This window comes from Gorilla gorilla, chromosome 8, assembly GCF_029281585.2.
Source record: "Gorilla gorilla gorilla isolate KB3781 chromosome 8, NHGRI_mGorGor1-v2.1_pri, whole genome shotgun sequence".
NCBI classification, from domain to species: Eukaryota; Metazoa; Chordata; class Mammalia; order Primates; family Hominidae; genus Gorilla; species Gorilla gorilla.
The window spans coordinates 90450717-90472328 of NC_073232.2; the positions used below are offsets into that span (position 1 = coordinate 90450717).

Sequence of the window (21612 nt, forward strand, 5' to 3'; positions counted from 1 at the left end):
CTAAATGCAATAGGCCAGTCCCAAATCAACACACACTGCATGTACAATTCCACTTATATGAGGCAGCTAAAGTAGTCAAACTCATAGAAGCAGAAAGTAAAATAGTTACCAGGAGCTGATGGCAGGGGGAAATGGGAAGTTGCTGTTTAATGGGCATAACATCTTAGTCATGCAAGATGAAAAAGTTATGGATATCTGTTTTACAAAAACATGCAAGTAAATAATACTGTGCTATACACTTAAAAATGTGTTAATGGCTGGGTGTGGTGGCTCACCCCTGTAATCCCAGAACTTTGGGAGGCTGAGGCAGGTAGATCACCTGAGGTCAGGAGTTCAAGAGCAGCCTGGCCAACATGGTGAAATCCTGTCTCTACTAAAAATACAAAAATTAGCCAGGCATGGTGGTGGGCACTTGTAATCCCAGCTACTCGGGAGGCTGGGGCAGGAGAATTGCTTGAACCCCGGAGGCAGAGGGTTCAGTGAGCCGAGATCCCACCACAGCACTCCAGCCTGGGCAACAAAAGCAAAAACTCTGTCTCAAAAAAAAAAAAAGTGCGTTAAGAAGGCAGATTTCACGTTAGGTGTTTTTTATCACAACACAATAATGAGGGTTAGCTTGAACACTAATTTTTCACCTATTTTACCCTTATTGAATTGTAAGCAATTTTCTTCTTGTCATTAAATATCTTGGAAAACAAAACAAACAAGTCATAAATTGTGAAGTAATATTCGTAATACACACATCAATAAAAAAAGAGGATCTTCCCTATAGAAAGAGTTTCCTAAAGTCAACATTTTATATAATCATTTTTCACTCATCAGATTACCAATATATAATAAGAATGACAGTGCCTGGGCCAGAAAGGGTGTGACAAAGGGCATTCTCTTCAATGTTGCTGGCCAGATTAACTGGTCCATACTGCTGGAGGTCAGTTTGGCATTGTCAAAAGTCTTAAAAATAGATATTCCTTTTGGCCTAGCAGTTTTGCATCTCAGAATTTCTCCTGAGCACTAAACAATCAAGTAATGTTACATGTATAAGAATGTTATCTAAAGCACTATAAAAAATGAAGAAAAGCCTCCAGACTAGCTTATTGAAGTAGGCCAAAAAAATTTTTTTTAATTAAAAAACTTTAAAAAAAAAACCAACCTTGATGTCTAACAACAGGTGGTTGTCAGGAAATAAATGATGATATTGCTGTACTTAGAATAATATGTGGGCAGTAAAAATCATCATGTGGTTCTATGTTCCTTGACATGCAATGATATCCATCTATATGTTAAGTGTAAAGAGAAGTTAACAAAACAATATGGATGGGATGATTCTAGTTTTGTAAAGATATATTTTGTTTGTATAAGTTAACTAATTAAAAAAATCTGGAGATATATCTGTGTGTATATATATACATACATATATAAACAATGGTTATCCTTAAACAGAATAAATAAAGGATGTTTTATTTTTCTCCTTACACATTTCAATATTTTTCAAGCAATTTTTTTTCTTTTTTGAGACAGGGATCTTGCTCTGTTGCCCAGGCTGGAGTTCAGTGGCACTATCATAGCTCACTGCAGCCTCGAACTCCGGGCTAAAGTGATCCTCCCACCTCAGCCTCCCGAGTAGCTGGGACTAAAGTTGTGAACCACTATGTCCAATTTTTTATTTTTGTAGAGATGGGGTCTAATTATGTTTTCCAGTCTGGTCTCAAATTTCTGAGCTCAAACGATCCTCCTGCCTTGGCCTCCCAAACTGTTGGGATTATAGGTGTGAACCACTGCATCTGGCTTTTTTTTTTTTCACAAAAACATAAAAAAATAGTTGTCCTTCTACATGAAATGACTGAGCAGTTACCAAAAATCCAATTTTGGTTTTGCATTTTCCCCCAAGACAGAAAGCTCTGTTTTGTCTACAATGCTCCTGGCAGAGGCTATGTTCCCTGCATTCCCCTGTGTCTTCTCCCCAGCCCTTCTGAATAGGTTGGCTTGGTTCAACCTAAATGACAATCAGCTAGTTCGACTCTAAGTCCTTGGAGCAGAAGGTGCAGATTAGTTTAATCTCATAAATAAACTAATTCCTCTGGAAGCAAGGACAAGTCACAGCTTAATTCAGATCTTCTTCCAATCAATGAAATCCTCGCTGGTGTGGACCAGGTGATCCGCTCAGGCTAGCAGCCGGATGGGTAAGGACACATGAGTCTCACCAGGACCCTGGGACCCCAGCCAGTAACACACAGTACTAGTACCCTCACAGTGGCCATGTAATTTATCATCCAAACAGAAACTGTTTTTTGTTTTTTTTTTCTTTTTTTTTCTTGAGACAGTCTTGCTCTGTCACCCAGGCTGGAGTACAGTGGCATGATCTCGGCTCATGCAACCTCTGCCTCCCGTGTTCAAGCAATCCTCCTGCCTCAGCCTCCTGAGTAGCTGGGATTACAGGCATGCACCACCATGCTGGCTAATTTTTGTATTTTTAGTAGAGACAGGGTTTCACCATGTTGGCCAGGCTGCTCTCGAACTCCTGACCTCAGGTGATCTGCCCGCCTCAGCCTCCCAAAATGCTGGGATGATAGGCGTGAGCCACTGCACCCATGATAGAAACACTTTTGAGAGGGAAATTTAGGGTTACTTGAGGTGCCAGTTCAACAGACATAAGTGGAACATTGCCAAGCAAACCAGGCTGCAGGGTTGCCCTCCCCAAGATGCTCATGGCTTTTAAGCTGAGATGGAGGCCTGTGGTCAGTGCCTACAGAAGCACAGTCCCACCTGCTCTGCCCTACTCAAGAATTCCTGAGAAATAAGAGCAGTCAACCTCACTGGATTTATGGGTGACTTTGGGGTCTAACAGGGAGGGCTGAAAAAGAGCTCAAAAAACAAAGGTGGGTTCTTTCTCTTATTTCACAAGCCTGGTTTTGTGTGTTTGGCAGGTGTTGCAGGAACCCCCTGACCGGAACAGCCCAGTAGCATGCCTGGATAGAGAAACCCTGCTCAATGCACACTTGCAAAACGAGCCGCCCTGAGTCCACGCAGGCCTGCAGGTACAGACAGGGCCTCGTGGGAGGTCACTCCTGCAGCTTCATGGGCACTGTCATATCCAGTCTAAGGCTGGACCCCGCTCTCTGAAACCTCACTCAGTCACTTTCTTTTTTTCTTTCTTTTTTTTTTTTTTTTTTTTTTTGAGACAGAGTCTTGCTCTGTTGCCCAGGGTGGAGTGCAGTGGCACGACCTTGGCTCACCGTAACCTCTATCTCCCAGGTTCAGGTGAGTCTCCTGCCTCAGCCTCCTGTGTAGCTGGGATTACAGGCACCTGCCACCACGTCTGGCTAATTTTATATTTTTAGTAAAGACAGGGTTTCACCATGTTGGCCAGGCTGGTCTCACACTCCTGACATCAAGTGACCCACCCTCCTTAGCATCCTAAAGGGCTGGGATTACAGGCGTGAGCCACCACACCTGGCCACACTCAGTCATTTTCTAAAGGAGCTTCTCTGAAAGACTAACATCACTGCTCCTCCCGATGGCTTGAGGGATACCAAGACTAGAGGTGGAAATAGGGTCCCTCCATTGGATCACTGGGCCCTTCATGGATGCTGTGCTGCCCCCCACAGCCCCCTGTGCTGCAAGGTGCCAAGAGCGACCTGTGCCATCCACAGCCTCCAATGCAGCACCAAAGCTATAGGGTACCCTGTGCAGAACCGGGAAACCTCCCATCTCACTTACTGCCAACTTTATTCTTCTAAAAACCTTGGAGTCATCCTCAACTCCTCTCTTCCTCTGAAACCATACATCCCATTCAACAGGCAGTTCTATTGAGCTGCCTTCAAAATCTCCCAGGACCCTGCCTCTTGTCACAATGTTGCTGCCTTGCCCTGGTCCAAGCTACCAGCAGGTGTACCTGGGTTACGGCAGTAGCCTCCTGAAGGGTATCCCTGCCTCTCTCCTCGCCACCACCTCCATTCAATCTGTTCTCAAGACACAGCCCTTGGAAATGTAAGTTAGATCACGTCACTGCCATGACCAAAACCCTCCAATGGGCATATCTTGCTTAGGGTGAAAGCCAACGTTCTTACCAGGCCTCCAGGCCCTGTACCATCTGCACCATGTGTGCCCTGTTACCTTTCTCCCCTTCTCTCTTCCTCATCTCCACACTGGTCACTCCATTCCTCCACACACTAGTAGTCCTGTTCTAACCTGGGGACCTTTGTGCCAGCAGTCTCCTCTTCTTATGTATGTATGTATGTATTTATTTATTTATTTTTGGAGACAGCATCTCCCTCTGTCACTCACACCCGAGAGCAGTGGTGCAATCTGAGCTCACTGCAGCCTCCAACTCCTGGGCTCAAGCGATCCTCCCACTCCAGCCTCCTGAGTAGCTAGGACTACAGGCATGTCTAGCTGAATTTTTTTTCTTAAAATTTTTTGTAGAGATGGGGTCTTGCTATGTTGCCCAGGCTAGTCTTGAACTCCTGGGTTCAAGTAATCCTCCCACCTCAGCCTCCTAAAGTGCTGGAATTACAGGCATGAGCCACTGTGCCAAGCAGTTTCCTCTTTGTGACGCTCCCTTAGCAATGGCCAAATCAAGTCTTGGCATCAATGTCACCTCTCAACCAAGTCTATTCTGACCACTCCATTTAAAATTGCAGTTGGTTCTTCTGGCCACATGCACATCTGGATTTTCTTATCCTGTCCCACTCTATATCACTTCCCACCTCCTAAATGACCACATAATTGGCTTATCTATTATATTTACCATTTATTGTCTATTCCCCACTGTGGAAGCTTGTGGGTTTCATGATGGCAGGGGTTTGTTACTGTTGTTGTTCACTGATGTATCTATCCTTAGTACCTAGGACAGTTTCTGGCACATAAGTAGTTGCTCCATTAATATTTGTTGAATGAATGGGCTGAGTGCAGTGGCTCATACCTGTAATCCCAGCACTTTGGGACGTCAAAGCGGGCAGATCACTTGAGTTCAGGAGTTCGAGACCAGCCTGGACAACATGGTAAACGCCCATCTCTACTAAAAATACAAAAATTAGCCAGGAATGGTGGCACGCGCCTGTAATCCCAGCTACTCAAGAGGCTGAGGCAGGAGAATCGCTTGATCTCGAACTGCAGTGAACCGAGATGGCGCCACTGAACTCCAGCCTGGGCAAGAGAATGAGACTTGGTCTCGAAAAAAAATTTTTTTTTGAATGAATGATCAAAAAAACCGTCTCTCTTTACCAATAGGCATGACACCTTGTCACTTGGGCGTTGAAGCCACTATGCTTGTGCTCCTGCCTGTGAGTCCTAGAGTCTCTTGTGAAAATATTCCTTCCTCCTAATTCATAGGTACATCTGAATCTCAGAGATAATTGCACGACTGAAATTAAACTGGTCCCAAAGATGGAAGAAAACAGGAGAAAGGGCAGGAGAACTCCCTGAATGCAGCCTCTCCGATGTGGCTCCATATCAGAGAACACATAGGCGGTAAAATCCGGGCTTAACCTCCCAAACACCCAATGACTGCTTGGGCAGGTGAATGACAACCCCACAGGGTTGTGGCTTTGTTTGGTTATAGAGATTATTATATACAACCACCTAATATATGGTAGGTATTTGATAAATGATTGAACCTTTTAATCTGCCTTTTCAGCCCAAGAAGCATGTTTGTAATTGCCATTACAAGGTGGTTGGGCATTTCCGAGGCTCGTTACCATTGACTGGGCACCACCAGCTTGCTGGGTAGCTGCTCCTATCTGAGTCATGTCTGGTAGCCCTGGCTAAATAAACAAACTGACCTGGAATGGAAAGCTGAAAGATAAGAGAAATGTAGCGCGCGAAACAGTCTGACACAGTTTTGATATTTGCCCTGGCCCAAATCTCATGTTGAAATGTAATTCCCAACTTTGGAGGTGGGGCCTGGGGAGGTGTTTGGATCATGGGGGTGGATTCCTCATGAATGGCTCGGGCTATGCCCTTGGCGATAAGTGAGCTCTCGCTCTGAGTTCACGCGAGATCTGGTCATTTAAAAGTGTGTGGGACCTCCCTCTGCCCCCACCCTCAATCTCACTTGCTCCTGCTTTTGCCGTGTGACGTGCCTGCCCCCGCTTCACCTTCCGCCATGATTGTAAGATTCCTGAGGCCTCCCCAGAAGTCGAGAAGATGTCGGCATCACGCTTCCTATACAGCCCGCAGAACTGTGAGCCAGTGAAACCTCTTTTCTTGATAAGTTACCCAGTATCAGGTATTTCTTTACAGCAACGTAAGAACGGCCTAACACACAGTCATTGATGCAAAAACAAGTGACTAGTTAATGATGTTAATTCTCTTGATGACTTCTCTTTCCTTTTTTTCTTTTTTCTTTTTTTTTTTGAGACGGAGTTTCGCTCTTGTTGCCCAGGCTGGAGTGCAGTAGTGCCATCTCGGCTCACCACAACCTCCACCTCCTGGGTTCAGGTGATTCTCCTGCCTCAGACTCCCGAGTACCGGGGATTAGAGGCATGTGCCATCACGCCCAGTTAATTTTGTAATTTTAGTAGAGATGGGGTTTCTCCATGTTGGTCAGGCTGGTCTCGAACTCCTGACCTCAGGTGATCTGCCCGCCTAGGCCTCCCAAAATGCTGGGGTTACAGGCGTGAGCCAACGCTCCCAGCCCCTCTTCATGATTTCTAATTGTAGAAAGCAACAAATGAAGATGCAGTAAAGAGCCAAACACACACACACGTATACACACACACGTATGCACACATTCCTGGTTCAAATTAAGCACTCTCAGGTGTTAACTGTGAAATCAACTTATATTGCCTTTTCTCTCAGGAAGATTTTTCAAGTTTCCTCCTCTTAAGGTTAAAAAAAAAAAGCTCCCAGGCATTGGTTACAAAGCAGTCATTAATATGCTTGCAGTTCTGCAGAGGTAAGAGAGCACCTACTCATTGGTGAGTGCTCAACCCACTAACTAGCATCTGTCTTTGGCAAGGAGAAGAATGATGTGTCATTCAGTAGACTTGGCTTCTCCCAGCTGAATTCTACTTTCTTTTATTCCTCTACGTGATCTGAGTAAAATAGCAAAGCTCAGAGTTAAGCAGGCCCATATGAATATCATCAGTCTCTTTACGCGTGTTTTTCTGTTTTAATTTCTTGCTAACTCCTTAGAAAAATAAACTTCACTATCTTACTAATGCCTGCTTTTCACCCAATTATCCTAGCTATAATAAGTACTATTTCTTGAGCACATTCTATGGGCCAAACACTGGGCTGGCACATTACCTACGTGATCTCATTAAGTTTTTACAGTCACCATTCAGAGAAACTTATGCAGCTGGGCACTGTGACTCATGCCTGTAATCACAGTACTTTGAAGGGTTGAGGTGGATGGATCGCTTGAGCTCAGGAGTTCAATACCAGCCTGGGCAACACGATGAAACCCTGTCTTTACCAAAAATACACAAAAATTAACTGGGCGTGGTGGTGCCCACACCTGTCATCCCAGCTACTCAGGAGGCTGAGATGGGAGGGTCACTTTAGCCTGGAAGGTTGCAGGAAGCAGAGATCATGCCACTGCACTCCAGCCTGGGTGACAAAACAAAACCCTGTCTCAAAAACAAACAAACAAAAAAGCCAGAGAAGGTCACCCAGTCCCCTGGTGAGGCAAGAGGAACTCACATGCACTCTGAGAGCTGATTTGCGCAGTCTTACAGTTAGAAATGAGCAGGGTTGACATTTGAACTCAGGTTCACCTGAATTTCTTTGTGTTTTTTTTTTCTTTTCTCTTTTTTTTTTTTTTTTAGGGAGAGAGAGAGACAGGGTCTTACTTGGTCACCCAGGCTGGAATGCAGTGGCACAATTACGGCTCATTGTCACTGTAATCCCGACCTCATTCCTGGGCTCAAGCAATCCTCCCACCTCAGCCTCCAGAGTAGTTGGGACTATAGGTGCACCACCTTGCCAGCTAATTTTTAAATTTTTTTGTAGAGATGGGGTCTCGCTATGCTGCCCAGGCTGGTCTTGAACTCCTAGCCACTGCATTTCTTTTCACTGATTGTCTTGGCTGACAACTTGGTGCTCACTTTGGAGATTAATTCCACCTTGCCCTGTACTATAAACTCAGCATGTAGAGAAAGCCCAGGTCCTCTTGTGCCAGCTGAGTTTCAGCTTGTCCCCAATCCTCTCAGGGCACTCGCCTTTCTTAGTTTCTTTGCCTTCCAACCCAGACTCTGTTGAGAACAGAGCTTTGCACAAATCCATGCTGTGAGCTCCATGTGGGCTGGAACCTTTGTGCCCCTCCACTAGGTGCTCATTGTGTCCATGGTTGTGGAACTAAGCCTTGGTCTCCTCACCCATGACCTAACCCCTTTCCTAGTCTGTACAGGCTCCTGCCCTCTCACTTGCTGTCAGCCTCTGGCTGCCATCTTCCTGTATAGATCAATCACTGTTAGCTGGGCGTGGTGGCTCACACCTCTAGTCACATGTACTTAGGAGTCCAAGGTGGGAGCATTGCTTGAAGCCAGGAGTTCCAGACCAGCCTGGGCAATAGAGTGAGACCCTGTCTCTATAAAAAATTAAAAAATTAGCTGGGCATGGTGGTGCACAACTGCAGTCCCAGCTACTCGGGAGGCTGAGGTGGGAGAACCACTTGAGCCCAGGAGTTCAAGGCTACACTCAGCTATGATTGTCCCACTGCACTCTAGCCTAGGCAACAGAGCAAGACTCTGTCTCAAAACAAACAAACAAAAAGAATCACTGTCCACTTTGGGCTGTTGCTCACCTGCACTGCTAACCCTGTTCCACCCGCAGCAGCCCTATGTCCTTCTCCTCTAAGCCAGTCCATGCCATGGAGATACAGAAGCCAAGTCGGCTTACATGATGAGAGTGAATGGGAAGTAGATCCCTCCAGCCACAAGGCTTTGGGTTTTTCAGAGTGGTTAGAATAGGGCAGGCAGATGCTTCCTGCAGCTTCCATGCTGCTAAACAGTTTGCTCCTTTATTCCTTTCCTATGTCCTAGGCACGGTCTAGACTGCTTCCACTGCTCACGGATCAATGCAGATCTGAGTGGCATGTGCACAGGGTCACCAGAATGGTAGACTTGAGGATCCTCCCCAGCTCAGAAAACTCCTATAAACACCAAAGGATAAACCTGAGGCCAAAAGACAGCCAAAACCAGCCAAGGAATGATACACAAGGCAAGCATTCTCAAAGACACAAAGCTGAGTGTTCTGGGGCTGCTATTTCCCATCTCGCTTCCAGCTTGTCTGGACAGAAGAGCCCCAGAGCTATCAGCTTCCACAGGTTCAGAGAGGTTCAGACAAAGAGCAAGAGAGAGTTTGCCAGAGTGTATGACTGCTTCCAGTTTGGGGGCCGGGATCTTTATTCATTCAGTAATTTTTACCAAGCACTTTTTTTTTAAGAGACTGGCTCTTGCTCTGTCACCAAGGCTGGACTGCTGTGGCACAATCATGACTCATTGCAGCCTTGGACTCCAGGGCTCAAGCGATACCCCTGCCTCAGCCTCCGAAGGAACTAGGATTACAGGTGGGTATCACTGTGCCCAGATAATTTTTGATTTTGTTAGAGACAGGGTCTTGAACTCCTGGCCTCAAGTAATCCTCCCACCATGGCCTCCCAAAGTGCTGGGATGACAGGTGTGAGCCACCACATCTGGCATATGGGGCATCTCTCATGTGCCAGGCCCTACTGTAGGTGTGGGGACCGAGCAGTCAATAAACAAGACCAAGTCCCTGCCCTTGGGGAGTTTATTTATTACTCGAGTAGCAGGAAAGAAACCATAAATACGTTAAAAATAAAGTGACCTTTCCTGATACTCACAGATAAATTAGTGTAAACTTAGAGAGGGCCACATGCCATGAAAAAAATACACAGAGTGGGCTGGGCATGGTAGCGCACGTCTGTAATCCCAGCACTTTGGGAGGTTGAGGCAGGCGGATCACCTGAGGTCGGGAGTTGGAGACCAGCCTGGACAGCATGGTGAAATCCCTTCTCTACTAAAAATACAGAAATTAGCTGGGCATGGTGGTGGGCGCCTGTAATCCTGGCTACTTGGGAGGCTGAGGCAGGAGAATTGCTTGAACCCGGGAGGTGGAGGTTGCAGTGAGTCGAGATCGCGCCACTGCACTCCAGCCTGGGTGATAGAGCAAAACTCCATCTCAAAAAAAAAAAAAAAAAAAAAAGAAAGAAAAAGAAAATACCCAGAGTGATAGGGTAGCGAGACTAGGAAGGGAAGGTCCCCCAGGGAGCGGCACTGCAGCCAAGACCTAGGAGGTGTGAAGGAACCAATCACCTGAGACTCTTGGGGGATCATTCCAGGCAGAGGCAACAGCTGGAGATAGCAGAGTGGATCTGCACTAAGAAGGGGCATTTGCCCAGCTCTTGAACGATGCTGGGTGCAGATACCTAGAGGAAGAGGCGGGCATTCCCAGGAGAAAGGGGCAAGAGGAGCTCTGACAAGGGAGGGCACACACCGGCAGCAGGTAGAAGAAATCAGTGCAACGTTGGGTGGACGTGGGCAGTGGCAAGAGCTGTCAGGGAGGGCTCTGGGTCAGCTTGCTGGCTGGGATGAGCCACCCAGTGACCCCGAGTCCTCTCCAACCTGCTTCTTAGGAGAAGGCTGATGCCGTCCTATGAAACAAAGCAGCTACTGTGCATGCTCCGGAGGGAGCTTGGCAAAGCCGGCCGAGGGCCTGAATGTTTCCATTCTAGGGTGGCTTTGTGCCAATATATTCTGAACCCAAAATCAAGATTCTTTGTCCATCAGGTATAAGTACACTTATGCTACAGGATGGACTCTGGAGGCCAATGGATAACTCTCCTGTGCTTGCAGCCTGTGACGCAGTCCTGCTCTCAACATGTGGGTGCTGTCCACCTCCCTGACTCTGCAAAAGAAGCCACTGTCCACCCATACCCAGGTAGCTCTGCAAACAAGGTGACTAGAGCAGAGGCAGAAGAGGTTTTCGAGAGGACAAAGCCAGCAGTGGCTCAGTTGTGGAGAGAAGTGAGTCATCATAGTTAAGTAGCCAGCACGTTGTATGCACTTGCACGGTGTCAGGCCCTGTGCTCAGTGCTTTCGTCACCCGTATCCCTGCCAGTCGTCCTACATAGGATAAAACAAAACCCAGCATTCTCTGGGTCAAGTTGCTTGTACATGGCAAGTCAACAAGGAGGGAACAGAATGAGGGTTTGAATTCAGTAGATCAGCCTCCTGAGACAATGTATAGAACATCTTCCCCCAAAAGAGGTGTATGTTCATTAAGTTCTCCGTCATTTCCCCCTTCCTATGTCTTTAGGGGTTTACTTGAAGTTCTGACATTCACTTTGAAAGTGCAACCACCCTTCTCTTGCCCCATCCCTAGTTTCCCAGGGAGGCTTCTCACCGGTTAGTACCGGCTTGCTGAATGTAGCTGAACACCGACACCTGGTGTTGAAGGCCCATGACAAGCCCAGTGGCCACCACAGACATGGCTGAGACCCAGTGTTCCTGACCGCTGCTTTAAAAGGTTTTGTATTTTTCTTCGTTCTGACTCCAAAAGAACATGCTCATTGTAAAACATTTAAGTATGCTTGTAGGGAGTAATTGGAAAAGCCTGCTTGCACAATAGAACGTGAAACCTCCTCTGCTTTGACCTCCATAGGGATATTTCTCTAATTATTCCTGTCCCCAAATTCCATCAAATTGTGTTTGCTTTTGTGATGACAATATATATGTAAATTTTTTTTTTTTTTTTTTTTTTGAGACAGTCTCGCTCTGTCACCCAGGCTGGAGTGCAATGGCGCGATCTCGGCTCACTGCAACCTCCACCTCCCAGGTTCAAGCGATTCTTGTACCTCAGTCTCGCAAGTGGCTGGGACTACAGGCATGCACCACCACACCTGGCTAATTTTTGTATTTTTAGTAGAGATGAGGTTTCACCATGTTGCCCAGTCTGGTCTCAAACCCCTGACCTCAAGTGATCTGCCTGCTTTGGCCTCCCAAAATGCTGTGATTACATGTGTGAGCCACCATGCCCAGCTTATTATAGTTATGTAGGATGATGGCCTTATTCTTAGGAGAGTCACACTAAAGTGTGTAGGGGTATGTCCCACCGTGTCTACAATTGGCTTTCAAATGGTTCAAAAGACCATACAGAGACAGAGAAAGAGAGGTAGAGAAATAGGACCATGTTAATCATTGAATCTCAATGGGGAATATACGAGTAGGTGCTCACTGTATAGTTCTTTCAACTTTTTATACGTTTGATATTTTTCAAAATAAGAAGTCACAGCATCACTGTTGAGGAGAGAGGAGAGACAGCTGGAATGTCAAACATCCACACTTAGAAAAGCTGACATGAGTGCCCTTCCATATGAGTGGGACTCCTAGGCACTGCATGGTGCTAACGAGCAAGCTGAATGATGTGGGATGGATTCCAGCCAAGAAACTCAATGGTAGCATTAAACCTTCTTGGAGATATGCAGTCTTCCCCTGCCTGAGAAGTTCAGTGGCCCCAGCCAAACAAAACATGGTAATTCTTACACGGCATTAAATGCAATTCACCAGAGTGATTTGCAGCAAGAACCTCCTATTGACCATCATCAGTGATTCTTTGGAAGCAGAGAGGATGCAGATAAGGGGGTCCCCATGATGAATGGCTGCCAAGGCATCAATGGAAAGGCTTGACATTTGCTCCGCAGTTTGCATTGACCTTGTCCCCAGGCACAGTTTTCCTCTTTCCTGGTTCAATTACATGGGAAAAGCTCAGTTCCTTCCTTTAGTGCTGGACACAGACACATTTCTCTTCCTAGGTTCTCACCTTCATTCTCTACCAGCGGCTTTTCTAACACTTTTCTGTTTTTACACTAAAGCAGGAAATACTAGCTCCAGCAAAGTCCACATGGAAAATAACAATAGGTGAAGAGACTCGATTAAGGTTCCCAAAGTGCTAGTTGATATCTTGTCTTGCGGGGTTGGGGCAGAGGGGAACGGGCATGTGTGGAAGAAGTAGAATGAAAAGATCTCACTAGGATCGTGGGAACCAGAGAGTGCGTCCATTTCTGAAGTTAATCGCTCCCGTCATCTGACAAATTCTTCTGGGAGACATGCATTTAACCAAAGTAAATGTTGAAAAAATTTTGCAATTGGTTCACATAATTGGAAACCCCACTGAGGGAAAAGCAGTGAAAAGGATTTTGTAATGAAGCCTCTCCTTCCCCAGATCTGCATCTTTTGTCCCAGGCCTGCCTGCAGGGCTCCACTGTTATGACCTCATCCCTGTGAGATTTCTTGAAGGCAATTCACACTGTGTTCAAACTGGAAAGTTTTTTGCACATTTAAAAAAGGACCCTCGGCTGGGCGCGGTGGCTCACACCTGTAATCCCAGCACTTTGGTAGGCTGAGGCGGGTGGATCACATGAGGTCAGGAGTTCAAGACCAGCCTGACCAACATGGTGAAACCCCATCTCTACAAAAATACAAAAATTAGCTGGGCATAATGACAAGTGCCTGTAATCCTGGCTACTCAGGAGGCAGAGGCAGGAGAATTGCTTGAACTTGGGAGGTGGAGGTTGCAATGAGCTGAGATGGTTGCAGTGAGCTTGAACCTGGGAAGCAAGAGGTTGCAGTGAGCCCAGGCTGCACTCTAGCCTGGGCAACAGAGTGAGACTCTATCTCAAAAAAAAAAAAAAAAAAAATCAACTAGACAGCCTACAGTGCTATAGAACACTTTTATTTCTCCCGTCTAGCTGTAATTTTATATCCTTTAACCAATTAATCAGTTTCTCCCTATTCCCTCTCCCCTTCCCAGCCTCTAGTAACGACTTTCTACTTCAATGATACCAACTTGTTTAGGTTCTGCATATGAGAAGTATGTATCTTTCTGTTCCTGGCTTATTTCATTTAACATAATGTCCTCCAGGGAATGACAGGATTTCATTTTTTTAATGGCCAAATAGTATTCCATTGTGTATACACACCACACTTTTATCCATCCACTGAGAGACACTTAAGTTGATTCTCTATCTTAGCTACTGTGAATAGTGCTTGCTGCAGTAAATATGGGGTTGCAGAGCATATCTCTGATACACGCTTTTCTTTAGGTACAGGAAATGCTACTAAAGGAATTGCTGGATCATATGGTGGTTCTATTTGTATTGTTGTTTGTTTGTTTGTTTTTTAAGACAGTGCCTTGCTGTTGTCGCCCAAGCTGGAGTGTAGTGGCATGATCTTAGCCCACTGCAATCTCCGCCTCCCGGGTTCAAGCGATTCTCTTGCCTCAGCCTCCTGAGTAGCTGGGATTACAGGCATGCACCACTGTGCCCGGCCCTATTTGTAGTTTCTTAAGGAAACTCCATACCACTTTCCATAATGGCTGTACTAGTGTCACATTCCCACCAACAGTGATTGAGTTCTCTTTTCTCCAATCCTTGCCAGCATGTTATTTTTCATCTGATAACAGTCAAAAGTGGAGTTGATATCTCGTGGCTTTGATTTCCATTTCCCTGATTAATGGTATCAAGCATTTTTTTCACACCACTGTATTTTAGATAGTATCTTTGGAACTCCTGTGCTTGTGAAGATACAAGTGCAGCCTGAAACGACTCTGACATCTTAAAAGTGAGAGCCCTCACCAACCATGGTAGTATTTTCAGCTTATCACTTTTTTAGTTCATAAAGGTAATAAAATGTCAAGGCATCAAAATGTGGGTCAAAACGTGAAATTTAAAAGGCTTATTGACAAATATCTGTTGATTCTCCAACGTGTGTTGATTCTTCTAGGTGATGGGGATACATAAGACACAAAAATGACAAAAATCATTGTCCTTACATTCTGTTGTCCCAAGATAAAGCCCTTGAACTGCCTAAAAGTGTAAGAAACAGTTCATACTAGCACACTAAGATACGCTGATCAAATTGGGCAATTAACAGAAGGCATCTTAAAAAAGGAAGCTCATTTATGGGGAAAAACAATGGCATCAAGTTCTGTTCAATCTTAATCTTCCCATCCCTTGCAAAGGCAGGCAATTCTTACATCCTAGCCTTTTTCCTTTAAGATGGGTATGGGTAGTACAGATGTTCTATTAGTGACACAGCTTAGAATGTGATGAGTGCCTGGTTCCTGTTCTAGAAGTCAGAAGGGGGCTGGTTGGATGTCAAAGCATCTTCTAAACCACAGGTTCAGTCCTACCTAGTGAAACCAGGCCAATCTCCAACCCCCATGCCTCACCCAATCCTGGCTTTAGAAGCAGGGTCACTTCCTCCTACCAGTCCATCTCCCCAGGATTGTCGCATCAGAAGCAGCATCTCATTTCTCATTGGCTTATTTACTCCTAAAACGTGTTCCTCTTAGGAATATGCTTACTGGTCCCTCTTAGGCTATGATTACTGGTTTAGTTGGTTACCCTTGCTTAGAGACTACATATGCTAACAATTTAGGACAGGTTTGCAGTTAGGTTTTGGTGACCAATCGTGAAGTGTTATTTTTTTTTTTTAAATGCTACTTGCTGTTCCTCTTCCATCTCTCAAGGTGAGGGGACCAAAATCAAAACGAAGAAAAAAAATTCATTAACCTTTTTACATCTTCACAGGTTCAGATTCGTCCAAAGCCCTTTAAACATTCACAATTCACTCAACACATCTGGTATTCTTTCGAAGAAAACCTGAGTGAAGAGTGATGGAGGTGCTTTTAGATGGTCTGAGCCATCAGCAAAGGCTAAAAAACAAAAAAAGTCTCACTAAGGCTGGTCTCAAACTCGAGCTCAAGCAATCCTTCCACCTTGACCTCCCAAGTGCTAGGATTACAAGGGTAAGCCACTGCACCTGGCCCAGGAAAGGCCTCTTTGAGGAGACTGATAAAGAGGCAGCAAGCTGTACCAATTTCTATCACGAGCTTTCTAGGCAGAGGAAAGCAAACCTGCAAGGAGACTGCAGCGATGAAAACGTGGCAATAACCAGGGGCTTGAACACGCAAGCCATGGTATGAGCTCTGGGCTTTATTCTGAGTGTGAATCATTGCAGGATTATGAACAGAACAGCCTGGTGGAGAACAGGTTGTGTATGCGCGGAGGTGGGGTGGAGAAAACCTTGGGAGATCTGAGTAGCAGCAGAAAGGTTAGGAGGTTGTGGCAGGGATTTGGTTCAAAGATGATCGTGGATTGGACTAGAGAGGTGAACATTAAGGAAACATTTTCAAAGAGCTTGTGGGTCTTGATGGATTAAATATCGAGTGTTAGAAAAAAAGGATGACTTGATTTGGGTTTTGGGAAACTTTAACAATGATGGTGTCAATTACTAAAAAACTAAAAGAGAATAATCTGAGGCACAAACCGTGAGTTCTTTTTGGAGCGCATGCTGTGTTAAGGAAAGCATCTAAGTGGACTGTTTTTGGGAACTCAAAGAGATCAGGGCTAGAGATAATCGGGATGTAAAGTAGCACATGAAGGGGTTTTTAGAGCCAAGAGCCTGGATGAGATCTTCTAGACAGGCTGCACTTCAGGGCACTATCAAAGGTCGTGATCAGGAAAAGGAGGGTACCGCAAATTAGAGCAGGACCTAAAGAATCCCAATTTTACGTCATAATTTTCACTAAAATGTTTCAGAGACTATTGAAACACACCGACTGATTAAAATTTCAGCAGCAATCTGTATTTTAAATTTCCTTACTCAAATGCAAATTATGCATTCTAAGACTTTCAAAACACAGTTCTGAAATAACTGCACAATATAGTCAAAACATATTTATTACTTTTCAGTGTCATTTTGTACACTCCCGTACAAATACAAGAATATAGCCATATTTACAGGTATTGAAAAGAAATCTGTATATTCAAACCCAACATCTAAATACAGTAGCTGGAAGTCCTGAACTACAATAGTTCCAGTGCGCAGAGTGAATTATTTCCCGCGTTGCCCTCTCCCCTTTAAAACAGTCCCTCAAAGATATGCTGGTTTTTGAACATAATAAACTGTTTTTGGAAATGGGTAACAATTCCTGGCAAAGTTTTAAGAACCTCCTTCCCAAGATTTTACAAGTGTGAAACAAAGATTTAGAAGAAAAATAAAACTACTAATTTGGACTGTTAAAAGAAGCATAATGTCTTGAAACAGGGCTGAAGCATGTTTTTAGTCTAGAATTACAGTCATTTCAAAATCAGGTTAGACAAGTTAGAAAAATAAAAAGCGTAGGAAAGCTGGTTCTTCAGGGGAGTCTCTAACCTTCTTTCATCAAATATATTGTTACAATACCACGACATTTTAAGTTTGAATAGAGACTACTAATCTTTTAAAAAGGGGGGGGGGGGGGAGGGAAAGGCCACTCAAGTTCCCTAGAGGCTATTCAGTATTTCTATTTTCAAAGTATCTAAACCAAGGTACATGTTCAAATCCATAGCCAACTAGATAAGGAATACTCCAGTCCAGAACATTATGCTTATTTTAATAGATATTCCCTAGTTAAGGTTAGGAGCTGGATACCATGTCTGTATTAAGGTGCAATATTTAAAATATTTCCACAAAATTTTAGATTTTCTGTGTTTAAAAATTCACTACTGGCCAGGAGCGGTGGCTCACGCCTGTAATCCCAGCACTTTGGGAGGCCAAGGTAGGCAGATCACCTGAAGTTGGCAGTTCAAGACCAGCCTGACCAACATGGAGAAACCCCATCTCTACTAAAAATAGAAAATTAGCCAGGCGTGGTGGTGCATGCCTGTAATCCCAGCTACTCGGAACGCTGAGGCAGGAGAATCGCTTGAACCCAGGAGGCAGAGGTTGTGGTGAGACGAGATCGTGCCATTGCACTCCAGCCTGGGCAACAAGAGTGAAACTCCGTCTCAAGAAAAAAAAAAAATTAACTATTAAGAAATATCAAATTAGGCATCTTCTCCTAAATATATGTGACTCATTCATTTAGGGATGTAAACTTTTTTGAAAAACAAAACATAGGTACACAGACCAGTAGACTATAAGCAAATCAAATTCAAATTTACCTAAATCACAAATTGCCATCTGATCAGGAAACATTTGCCTATTACAACAAATTGCTCACTTCTTTCCAGAAAAGATACAGTAAGGTTTCTAGCTGAACACACAGCTCTTTGGGGTTTCACTTACATGCACTAATTAAATTCAGCAGATGTTAACAATCTCACAGAGGTATAAACATGACAATAAATTAATGACATTTGTCTTTTCTTACATTTAAAAAGTATCCTTAAATTACAGGAAAATATCTTCCAGTATAAGATTTTAATTCCTTTTAATTACACTGGAACATTTTTGCATTTTAGAAAACACCAACACTATCGCTTACAGTTAACTTTTTGAGCTTACTGAAAAGCCTGAATATTTAACTTCCATACTTTCAATATATGCTTAAAGCACAAGAGCAATTTCAAAATTTATGTTAGCATCCGAGAATGTAGTAACATTGACATTGATGTCTAACATAAAAAATAAGCCCTTGGTGCTGCCAGTTTTGGAAGCACTTACCTGCCCCAACAGAAAAAAAAAAAAAAAAAATCACCAAAAAACCCTAAAGCAATTTAAAAAAAAAAAAAAAAAAGAAGAAGAAAAAACACCTTTCTAAATCAGATGGCAAGATTTTGATGGTAAAAGTTTTTTTGTGAGGGAAGAAAAGATTTTTTTCATGTGGAAACCCTTGTGATTTGATACATTACTGGCAGTGTGAAGCTAAGGCTATGTGACTAATATTTTAGCAAAGGAAAAAAAAAGTCAAGGTAATTTTATAGTAGCAATAGTTTCTTTTTTTATTTTAATATACTTTAGGAAACAATATACAAAGCTGCGCTTTCCTGCTATTTCCAGATAACAGCAGGAAGCTCCAATTACACAAATTTAGCGTTTTGTGATGGCTAAGAACAGCAGTCAGCACCAGACTTGAACAGTTAGCTACAACACAAACATCCTTCCAAATGAAATGTCATAATAGCAAGACAGGTAAACCAGGGTTTAACAAATGACAACTACTTGGGAAGTGACTTAATCATTCTTGTTGAATTTCTTATTTCATTAAATATCTTATACACAATTTCCTGTTAATACGTTTTAAACAAAACCTCCCTTAAGGAATTATTTCAATTAAGTATAAATATTCAACAAGAACAGTTGTGATAAAGAATCCCCAGGTAGTTCAAATGCTAATGTGCACTGACCGAAGGAAAAGAAAAATAACAATTTTTGTTTGTTTTAACATGTTTATTACAACAGATACAATTCACATCTGACTAGCTCTGTTTCCTCTTTCCCCTCCCACAACCATGTTCATTGGGCCATTTCCTTATATTTGAGCAATCAATGTACTTTGAGCACACATGCCTGTCCAGCAGTACTTTTAAGTCCATTCTTACAGGGTGCAAATGGATTTCAATAATTTATACAAACAAGTAGGTTATGCTCAATCACTGCAATTTTAAGCTACTGTACACAGGAATGAAAAGGTTATAGAAAAGTGCCATAGCAACAGTGCCTTAAGAAAGGAGATAAAGAGGAGCCTTAAAAAAATGGATAAAATCAGAATTTCAGAGGGAAATGGAAACACACGGGAAATGAAAAACATTTCTCTGCAAAACAAATGGAGAAGCACTGCTCTTGATCAGGTGCAAGTGTGGAAACAGTTGTTTCATATTTTGTACACTGCCCATATGGTTCAAAATCGTATCCTTAGACACAGATCGCCCGGCGCTTGCACTGAATTTTTGAAAATGCAAGATTTCTGAATGATAAATTAACCCCCCCCAATTTTTTTTTTTTTTTTTAAAAAAAGCTCATTTTGCAGACAGGTTTACATGTAAAAGGCTAGGTATTTAGCCACCTCAGCATTGATTAGTTTTGGATGTCTAAGCTCTGTTACACATGGCTTCCCATGGCTTCACTCTACAAAACATATTTACAACGTGAAGGATACATCTACAAGAAATCTACATTTCAAGCGTTTTACAAATCAATCTTGTATCTTTCCCCTGAATTGACTCTCACAGACCCCGTCCCCTTGTCATTTCCTTTGCCCAGCTTAACGGTCCAAAGTCTACTTAAATGCAGCTCAAAAATGTTAAGATTGGGCAACAGATTTACAGTTCCTGTTCTCAAAACCATGTGCAATTATTCACATCTTCACACCATGAAGGAATTCTGATTTTTTAGCTTTTCAAGTTCCTTAATTTGTTGTCTCAAAAATAGTATCCTGGGAAAAAAAAGCAGACATTAGAACCTGTGTACATATACAAATATTACAGAAAACCCAAGCTTTTATAATTAAAATTTTTAAAATTAAAACAAGTGATTTCTAATTAAGGCAAAGAAATTTAAAAAATTATTTAACTATAAATTGGTTTACAGTTAAGACAAAGTAAACATTTAATACATAACATCTATTAAAGTATAAGGATGATGAAAGGATGTTTTAGTTTTCTAACAACTTTTTATTTTATTTTTTGAGACAGAGTCTTGCTCTGTTGCCCAGGCTAGAGTGCAGGGGTGCAATCTTGACTCACTGCAATCTCCGCCTCCCGGGTTCAAGCAATTCTCCCTGCCTCAGCCTCCTGAGTAGCTGGGATTACAGGCACCTGTCCTTATGCCCGGCTAATTTTTATATTTTCAGTAGAGACAGGGTTTTGCCATGTTGGCCAGGCTGGTCTTGAACTCCTGACCTCAGGTGATCCGCCCACCTTGGCCTCCCAAAGTGCTGGGATTACAGGCGTTAGCCACCGCGCCCGGCCTTTTCTAACAATTTCTTAATAATTCCTTGGCTCTAAAGACTTAAAATGTATTACTTTATAAACCGTATCATCACAATAAAGAAAGCAGTAGCTATTATACATGAAATAAACCTATACTGCATGTTTTCTGGCCCACTATATAGTAAAGAGTAGAATTAACCAGGTGTAAGAGATTAATCATTTAGAAGAGCAATTCTCAATATGTAGGTACATAAAAATGAAGCCAAAAACCAAAAATTGAAACACACAAACCCCAGTTACCCAGATTCCCATGAACGTAAAAATATTTCCTGTTTTTACTCTTCTCTTCTGGGAACTATAATATTTATTGCCTGTACACATGAATGAGGCATAATCAGGCTGGCTTGATATTTGACTGTATATACTGTTTTCCTAAGATGCAATAATGAATAATTTCCCAAAAGTCGAATGAGGTAACAAGCCAAAATGAAGTTTGTTAGAACTACTTTCAGAGCAATCTGAGAGTATAAGAACCCAAGTTGTTACTCAGAGAGTACCTCTAGATATTTCAGTAACTGTAAATAAACTTACTTTTTCAAGCTGTACTATAAACTCCATTTCGTATTTACTAAATATTTATGGTTTCTTGACAAGATTCAATCGACCTGTAACTCTGTGACTTGCACAGACAGGACATAAAGCCATTGCCAAGTTTGTCCTCAATTCTGTAACAGGCATTAAAAAAAAATACCTATGCTATTATTATTGTGACCTAGATATTCTACTTGAGTGAAACACTAGATTAAGAAATACAAGACAAGAGTTCAGGTGAAAAATACTAAGACAGCAGATACACTAAACTTGCTAGACAAATTCTTTCTATACTTTTCAAGGGATCTATTGATGATGCAAGGACAAATAATCTGAAATTTCAATGGAAACACCCTCAGCAA

At 43.1% G+C, this 21612-nt stretch overlaps 1 protein-coding gene across 25 annotated transcripts in view; it reads right to left on the reverse strand.

The window, feature by feature from the left end:
* The window catches only part of WAC (WW domain containing adaptor with coiled-coil), a 116339-nt gene that overhangs the window by 11610 nt on the left and 83117 nt on the right, over positions 1-21612 (reverse strand). For 15 of the 25 annotated variants that reach the window (XM_063710275.1, XM_055352418.2, XM_055352417.2 and 12 more), the window contains one exon: positions 18705-20163. The exons of the other annotated variants lie outside the window; for them this stretch is intronic. In XM_063710275.1, the coding sequence (XP_063566345.1) occupies positions 20094-20163 (70 nt within the window). In that variant the 3' untranslated portion in view covers positions 18705-20093. Of the gene's footprint in view, positions 1-18704; positions 20164-21612 lie in introns of those variants that run through there. 25 annotated transcript variants of the gene reach the window in all.